General features: G+C 34.9%; 1 protein-coding gene across 1 annotated transcript; it reads right to left on the minus strand.

The window, feature by feature from the left end:
* Positions 1–332: 332 nt before the first annotated feature.
* LOC136216540 (leucine carboxyl methyltransferase 1 homolog) lies at positions 333–8999 on the minus strand. Its single transcript, XM_066003078.1, has 13 exons — positions 8842–8999; positions 8525–8613; positions 8291–8433; positions 7324–7371; positions 7076–7157; positions 6818–6920; positions 6373–6493; positions 6218–6265; positions 5168–5251; positions 4770–4834; positions 2956–3007; positions 2122–2160; positions 333–1101 (listed from the first exon to the last, which is right to left on the minus strand). Exons 1-13 carry the CDS (start codon positions 8907–8909, stop codon positions 1018–1020), a joined length of 1026 nt encoding a protein of 341 aa, XP_065859150.1. The 5' UTR covers positions 8910–8999; the 3' UTR covers positions 333–1017.
* Positions 9000–9338: the final 339 nt, after the last annotated feature.

A 9338-nucleotide genomic window follows, 5' to 3' on the forward strand; every position in this document is an offset into this window, starting at 1 on the left:
ACATTGGGGTAAATTTCACAAAATAATAGGGACATCGAGGCAACTAAGCATATTGACAAAATATTGTATTGTACTTAGCAATCATGAAATGTGAACATTTAACATACTTTTTATATACACGTTAATTTTCATCTAAATTGGATCAAACGTGATGGATTGCTACCCGTCAAGAGGTCAATTTCACAAAATAGTAGGAACATAGAGGCAACTAAGCAAATTGGCAAAATATTGTGTTGCACTGAGCAATCATCAAACACTAATTTCTGTCTAAATTAAATCAAAATGTGATTGATTGCTATACATGCACTAATCAAAATAATAGACATTGAAGATTGACAAAATATTGTATAAACATTTAACAAAACTTTTTATACACGCACTAATTTCCATCTAGTTTGGACCAAATGTGATGGATTACTCTACATCGTTTAACAAAATAATAGTTCAACGAGTAAATACAAATACTCAAATATTTTTTGTTAGGTAAGGAAGTCAATATCACAAAATTATATAGATGAAACATAGGATAAATAGTGTTTTAAACCAAATAAAAACAAGACTACAAGAATAGAGAGCGAGAGTGAGTACGTTAAAAAGACGACCAAAGAAGGAAGCACACAAATTTCCACATGGCATGGACCCCCACCCAGCCCAAGTGATTGCATGACACACTAGTCCAGTTGCTGGTAAGGTCCCACTACTATTTTTTTTTTTTTTGTTGCCAAACAGCTTGCATAAAAGAAGTAAGGATCTGTCGACTACAGCTAGACAAAACAATGCAACAGAGATGTGTTCACACATATCATCAAAACCTTAGGTAGACTTTTAGCTAAAGACTCTATAAGTACTAGCTTGTTGAAGACTGAGAGACCCTCTATTTTTTTACCTGACCACTGTTAAGTGTGTAACTGACACGTGTCAGTCATAGTGCCATCTTTATACTATTTGTTTTAACCATACTCGGCAAGCTCAGCAGCCATGCTCTGGTTGGTTGGTTTCCCACCTTTTGGGTTTCTTTCATGGAGATGTTGCTGATGAGGATGTAGTGTTGTTGATCACGTGCTGCTGGTGGGTAGAAAAACCGAAGTTGCTAAACAGTCCCTGTATTAAACAAAGTTAACCATGATGTGTTAGTACTTCTAGTTTTGGATAGCAAGCTCGTCTTAAATATTTTTGGGACCATGTTTTAACATATAAAAATTGAACCCCTTAATATTTAAAAAAAAATATATATTGTAGCCTCTCGAGTTTCTAAGAGGTCCGGGTCCTTTGAGGATTCCCATATATTTTGCGGCACGAGTTGCAAAAGATGTATTTTATGACAGGTGTTGCAAAAGGACTAAGTGCCCCCAAACATTTACCCAATTCAACACATCCATTGTTAATAGGAAATGGTTTTGTAAACTCATTATTTTCGTCATCAATATGAGAAAAAAGGGCTAGAGCTGGGTAAATTACTTTCTACTTGCTTGACATGATTTGGGACTTGCACATTGCATTTGATCGAATGAAAGCTAATAACCCGCTTGACACGATTATTATTTTTATTGCATTTATTCATATATAATAAAAAAACAAAGTAAATAAACCTACACGCATTTGCAAAGACGTTTCAGTGGCTTAAAAGTTTACAAATACTGATCTGAGATTTTCTCCATTTACAAAACCAAACTTTTTCACTTTAACCATTCAAATTTGCCCGAGTGAAAATATTCAAAACAAATATTCCAACGGTCTCTTTCCATCCTCCCATTGTATCTTTCCTAACATATAAAAACATTTAGTGAAAAAGTTTATTTTTGCAAATGAAAACTTTTAAACCACAGGGACATCTGCAAATGCGCGAAACTACGAGGTTTATTTTTGTACACCCTACAATCATGATTATGACACCAGAACTCATTTTGACACCCCTAATAGAAACCTCACATGTCAATCTGAGTTATGGATAGGCATTAATTGACAGATTAACTAACACACTACAATCCAAGGATGCTTGGAAGTTGGAACTTTTACCCTAGAGTAGCCCTAGTTTTGTTGGAAAATCAAATTGTGAAGGATGAGAAACCAAGTTGAAAACAAAAATAAAAAAAATAAAGTTGAGCTCATATATGTACAAACCATGGCATCGTTTATTCCATAAGCCACACAGTAATGCTCCTGAAAACAGCAGACCAGGACAAAGATTAGAATACAACTTTAGCAGTAATAACAGAAAAGCTCATTACTGCCTTGGCATAAATTATCACTGGGTAATGCCCTCTTTTATGTGTACGTGTAATAGAAAATTCTAGGCTTAATACATCAGAGGCCGTTATAGTTGTCCAGATTATCATATTAACCCCCTGAATTTGAAGATGTCTCATTAGTCTAAGTTCACGAGGCAGAACAATAAAAGATTTGGACAAGTTAAAACGTGTATAACTCTAGATGATTGTAACCACTAAGGGGACCAATAAGTCACTTTAAGCAAGTTTAGGGGGCCAATTGGCCATTGTAAGCATCATGAAACCAATTGAACTAAAAGCTTAAGCTTATAGTTAAAGGCCCAATTTATATTAATATCTGACACACCCCACACTCGAATGCCCACTTGGCTTGAAACATGCACAACACACGTCCATATTAACATGTTATGCAATTTAATCAACAAATAGGGTTGTCAGGAATCGAACACTTGATCACTTGGTCAAAGAGGTTCTGATACCACTTGAACTAAAAGGTTAAGCTAATAGTTAAAGGATCAATTAATATTAATTCTGACAGTAAGCAAGTTCAAGGGATAATAAAATATCTTCAAAGTTCAAGGAGTCAATCGAATAATCTGGATAAGTATAGGGACCCTGATGTATTATGCCAAAAATTCTACATGGTCTAGGCCCAAAGTTCGATAAGAAGAATAGAATCTAGTTCACTTTAGGCTATCTTTTGCAACGGAATGAGGAAATAACTTGCCTGCATCATATGCCACTCTTCAAACTCATCGAATAACTCCAGCCGTTCAATCCTAATAACCAGAATATAAATTGAGAAACTTCCTATGACTGAAACAGAACTAAAACAAAGAGAAGAAAAGGAAGGAAAAGACAGTACAGAAAAGATCACAAAAATATTTATTTACATAGAAAAGGAATAAAAGGGTGAAAAGCAAAACAGAGAAAGAACTTTCTTTGATATCTTTATACATTAAAAGTGTCAGAATATAAAAAAGACAACATATTGGAGGATTTCTCCTTTCATAAAGACAGAATTTCAACAAGTAGTGATTTCTAGCCAGACTCTCCAGATTTCCCCATACTAATTCTCTATGAACTGCCTAAGTTTTTGTTCCCAAAGTTCGCTGAAACAGCCAGCTAGCCTTTTTACACCATGGCATCATGTATATCCATTGCAGTCATAAAGAATGCAACTTGGGTATTTATTACGGTTAAAATACATTTATGGCCCTGAAACTTCCTTTCTTGACATAAAAATCTTTGAACTTAGATTAATTTAACATTAAAATCCAATCAACAAAATTCGTAAAAAAAAATGATGACCTGGATAAATTTGACATCATGACTTTTTTTTTTTTTATGGAAGTCACCATAAAATATGGTTAATTACATATTTTAACCTCATCATTTCGTTAATTATTTAACGGATTTTTGTTGATTTGGACTCTAATATTGCATTAATATAAAATTCAAGAATCTTTATGTTGAGAAACGAAGTTTAAGGGCAATAATATTAGTAGCACTATAGTTCAAAGTCATGAATGTAATTTACCCTATTTATTACTGTCACTTTGTTTCAACAACTAGTTATTACTCCTGCTGCTAGTATCACTTGACTAACCATCCAAATGACTTTGGAACATGTACCCTACATATTTTTTTGAATCTACAAGTGTCATGGAACCAATTGAATAAAAGCTTAAGCTGACAGTTAAAGGCCCAATTCATATTAATATCTTGAGACACCCAGCACGCGAATGCCAACTAGGCTTGAAGCGTGAACAACACATGCCTATCTTACCATGTGGTGAAATTAAATCAACAAATGGGGTTGCAAGGAATCTAATCCTTGATCACTTGGTCAAAGACTCTTTGATAGCATGTCATGAAACCAATTGAACTAAAAACTTAAACTGATAGTTAAAGGCCCAATTCATATTAATATTTGACACACTTTCGCAGACAAATATCAACTGGGCTTGAAGCGTGAACAACACAAGTCTATCTTACCATGTGTTGAAATTAAATCAACAAATGGGGTTGTCAGCAACCAAACCCTTGATCACTTGGTCAAAGAGGCTTTGATATCACGTCATGAAACCATTTAAACCAAAAGTTTAATCTGATAGTTAAAGACCTAATACATATTAATATCTGACTAGAAGCATACATAGAAATTCTTGCATCGAAGAACTGAAATATAATACTACCAAGCTGGCCTTCACCAGATTACTTCTGAAGTGCCAATGTAGGTTACAGTCAGCACATAAAATATAACAGGAATACCAGGAGAATAACATAGCATTCTGATAAAATAATGCCATTAATTCCTCAAGGACTAATAATTAGGCTGGGAAGATAAAGGAAAGCAATAAAATTCCCAATGCTCATCTATACATCACATACAGCCAGTAAGCTTCTTATCAAATAATGGCCATGCGCCGCCACTGGAATCAAAATCACAAAATGTACAGTAACAAAATATTGGCAAGGTGCTTGTTTTGGTAAGCATTTTTGTGCAATAAAATGGTTTTTTACTGATAATAATGGTACCTGCGCCTTTCTTGAGCTTCAATAAAATCACTATAGATTTTCAACATGTCCCAGGCAACAGCTCTCTGATAACTCACATATTGTTCGGAAAAAAAAGGAGAATTGTTATTTTTCAAAAAATAATAAATTGAAATAAACAAGGAAATAAAGGTAAGAAATAAGAATTTGTCAAAAAAACAAGTTGTACTTGTAGGAAAGCCCTAGTAAAATGACTTCTACACGTATCAAAATTGAACAATGATCAACAATCAAAACGTAAAATTTGTAATTGCACATAAACTATAATAATCTATATTTAATCAAACTGCATTGCATAAATAATATCAATTATTTTTTTCCAAAGAAAAAAAAGATGGGCATTAGTTTCATTCAAATGCGGAATTATTTGTGAGATATACCTGCCATCCTTGATCAAGAAAAAGCTTTTCCTTTGCTAGTAAAGTTGATGTGTCATAAATCCCAAGTAGTGCACAGCCACGACTCTAAGGACCAACAAACCAAACCATATGATCATAGTTTCAGGAAACACGACAACATAGTCTATAATAAATCATAAACATTGATGTCTGATATAATTTGTTATGTGGTCTTTTAGGGTACACATGAGGAACTGAGCTCACATTTATAGTCTGACTGCTAATCTTTGAGCAACACTTTCATAGTTGATTGAGCAATGCCTCAAAGAATGACAGAATTCAGTGATTATCTAGCAGCATACAATGTGTCTGTTATCAATTATAGGTAGGACTGGTTAGAGCAGGCTATGAAATATGGAAACAACTTTGGTTGACCTTCAGTTTCTTTAGAAATTGAATGAGTTATTCAAGGCCCTGCTATTTTCTCCTCGCTTTTAGGTTATGACACGACCCCGAATCATTTCGGAACTAAGGCTTTGTTGTTGTTGTTTTAGGTTATGACAGGTGATTACAAAACAATTAAGATCTGTGAACTTCAGTTACAAAAGAGAAATGTTTAACACCTAGATCTTGAGGTTGAAAAAAAGTGGAAAATGAATTCCTGTTAACTTTTAAGGCATGTAATGTAAGCCCCAGTTTTGATGATAACGAAGATTATCAACAAATACCCGAGCTTTTTTCTCGAGCTGAAGCATTATGATTGAGTTTAATGAGCTAATCCAATTCAAAGAAGTGTAAATTGATAACTTTGGTTGACCTTCAGTTTCTTTAAAATTGAATGAGTTTCAAGGTCCTGCTATTTTCTTCGCGCTTTTAGGTCATGGCAAGTGATTATAAAACAATTAAGATGCATGAACTTCAGTTGTAAAAGAGAAATATTTAACACCTAGATCTTGGGGTTGTAAAAAAGCCGAAAATGAATTCCTGTTAACTTTGTAATCCCCAGTTTTGATGATAAGTTGATAACAAAGATTATCAACACAAAAATACCCCAGCTTTCTCGAGCTAAAAGCATTATGATTAAATTTAAACCTCCAAATTTCTGATCATTTGCTGCCCAAACGCATCATCCGGATGTATCTGTCACCATTATCAAAATAGTTGTAACATAAAGGAGGCATATCAAACTACACAAACCAGTGCAGCCAATTACATCAATCAAAGTGCGCTATGAAAATACTTGTTACCTGTTCATATAAGAAAAACACTGCTGTTGAAAATGTCTTTGATGCCCAACCAACTATAGAACGGGTAGAATCTGGATCCAAGTATATCAAAACGCATTCTGCAATTATAAATGTTGGCAAGCTGATAACAGTATCAGAATGAAACTGCTCTTTTTTAACATCAGCAGAAAAATCTATAGCCAGAGTTCATTAAGAAGATGATAAAGACTAATTGAAAACAGCAAAAACTGCTGCCATAAGAGGTAATTTCATATGGTAAATTTCTGTAGTTCCTAGACATAGAACTTCATGAGAAAAGTATATACTTCTACCTCCAAGCAGCTAAAAGAATATCTAACTAAAAAAATTGAATATAGATATCAAAAGAACTAAAAAAGCCAAAGGAAAGTGTCACTGGAATTTGCTAAGATAAAATGAAAAATGACTCTGAAGTCAGCATGTATACCTTGGATCCATTTTGGCCAGGGCAATGATGTCATCTAGTCTCTGTATATCGCGCAAATCAGCTGGTAATAGCTTATAATGATCACTTAGCACTTCTCCATTCTCTGCAAAGTGAAGATTCCAAATGATGAATGGTGAAAGCGAAGCATTTGAAATCATCTCAACACTACGTTTCATTATTTGAATGGGATATTACTAGCAAAAATAGGTGCCACCTAAACCTAAGGAATCCACGGCATCAGCAATTCATAAAACTCACCTCGTGAGATTGATGCTGTAGCATCAAGTTTGTCCCTCAACTGACTGTAGGATTCAATAATTGCTGCCTTTTTACTTGTTACCTAACAAATACATTATGTAACTTGAGAGCAAAGAGCAAAACCTTTGGACAACAATCATAAATAGGTTAAATATGAGTTTACTAAGTCATAACCTCATGGGGAAAAATAAGCTAGTACATTGACAGCTAAACCCATGGTATAGTAAAAGAACATTTCAAACTCAAACCTCCTTGAAATCCAGCTCCACGTATAAAGATGGCGCTTTTCCCTCATCCTGTCAATAAAAGCGTAATAATTCCAATAAGCCCCCAACATCTGCAATTCAGCACACAATAGATATACAACCCAAGGCAAGCTATAAAATAAACGTCCATTCATCAAGCAAGCACACCCTTCCCATTGTTGTAAGCTTCTTAGCCTCTTATGGTGAAACTATCTACACACACTGTCATATGATACGAAGATAATATGGTTGGACGTTAGCTGTTCTTGGTAACCACGCATTTGATTATCCAATGTCTGAGAGGCCATAGACAACCTTACAAACAATATAGACAGTCAACCATTTTCTTTGGAGCTTGGCTTCTAAGAGCATCTCCAATGGAAATACCTCTAGAGGGATCTTCCCATTACTCATCATCACATTGAAAAACCTCATCCCTTAAAGTACTCTCTCCACCAATGCAAAACCCCCTCCAAGAGTCTTTAAATGGTCCCACATAATGCAAAACTCCCTCCAAATTTCAGGAACTCTAGCACAACAGCTTACAATCCCCTACTCCAAAGGAGAACCCTTCTTTTCTCGCCTCCCTAATGGGGGAGATAGGGTTTTTCTCCCGCAAACTCTGACATACAACTCCTTTGGCTACTCACCTCATCCCTTAAAGTACACTGGAGGTATTCTGATTTCCCATCTTATCTAGAATGTTGTAAGTTGTAGCTACCCCTTTTTTTCAAGTTCACTTTATGTTGGTTGAATACATTACACAAATCTATATTGAGGATACCAGTGAAAAAGTGTTAACTAGACGATTATGACAACTAAAATTGTATGCATCATATGAAACTAATCTGGTCGCTTAGGTTATACAAATAAAAGTTGCAGCAGACAGACAAGTTTTGATGAGAATAATGGAGCAGAAGAAGCTACTCTAAAATCTAAATCATATGCTGAATCTATCACTATCACTCACCTGCAACTGAAAATAAGTCGTGTCAAAGCCTGCTCCAATTGACAATATCTGTTTCTTAGTGCGGTTTTCTCCGTCACTACTTAACTCACAGTCTAGAAACTGATACATAAGTTTCCGAAGAGCAGCCCAACGTGAAAAGTAGCCTCAATTGCAAACAAAAAGAGTAGTAAATTAAGTGAATAAATTAAGGTACTAATGTCAAAATGCCATAATGTTTCAACAACTAAAATATACCACGGTTGATTATCGGAGATCTTCTCACAGGTCGTCGTACAAATAAATGGACGTAGTCATCTTTCATATATCCCTTTTTTACACAGGACCTTTAAGATACAAAGTAACAGCGTCATTCAGCAAAAGATACAATACAGCAAGGATCAAGCGTGAAATGAATTTCGAATCGATAATCATATCTCTTACAGTAGCACAAACGTGTTAATGCTTTTTTCAATATGAGAATTTTTGTTCTCCGTTTTCTCAGCAATCAAACAGCATAGAGTAGAAAATTAAGAATTGCGACCAGAAAGAGCAAGAATACGGAAGCTACTCACAATTTACTAGCTGATGCATCGTCATTCGTTGCTTGAACTGCTGCTCTGTTGCTCTGGGAATCAGTCATCGTCGATGTGGTTTTTGCGAGAGAAAAGCCTGAGAAACGCTTTACACAGCCGAGTGAAATATAATAGAATACTTTCGATTCGAAGCCTAATTACGCTAGTTGAGCTCCGAAATTACAGAAACTAGAATGCGACAATTTAATTTTATCACTCATAGTTAAAATTAGGGATGGTAACGGGACTATCCGACTCTAGTGGGACTATCCGTATCATGTATAAAAGGGAATGAGACGGGTATGGGATCAAAACCATTACCCGTTAGGTTAATGGGATGGGTATGGGAAGACCCCCCAGAGTACCCGGTATCCGTTACCCGTTTTAAATTTTTTATATATTAAAAAATATTATTGTGTTTTATATACCACTAAACTATTTTATTTTTATTGATTAAGGTTTAATTTGTTGAATTTTTAAATCGATGATTTATTAAA

Source organism: Euphorbia lathyris, chromosome 2 (genome assembly GCF_963576675.1).
Source record: "Euphorbia lathyris chromosome 2, ddEupLath1.1, whole genome shotgun sequence".
Classification (NCBI taxonomy): Eukaryota; Viridiplantae; Streptophyta; class Magnoliopsida; order Malpighiales; family Euphorbiaceae; genus Euphorbia; species Euphorbia lathyris.

Bases quoted from the DNA above. Each gene is read 5' to 3' on its own strand.
- LOC136216540 (XM_066003078.1), bottom strand. From the start codon at position 8,909: ATGACTGATTCCCAGAGCAACAGAGCAGCAGTTCAAGCAACGAATGAC. The intron at 6,921-7,075 runs GTGAGTTTTATG...TTCACTTTGCAG, and splicing joins TACAGCATCAATCTCACGAG to AGAATGGAGAAGTGCTAAGT. The intron at 1,102-2,121 runs GTTTGTACATAT...TGTTTAATACAG, and splicing joins ATGGAATAAACGATGCCATG to GGACTGTTTAGCAACTTCGG.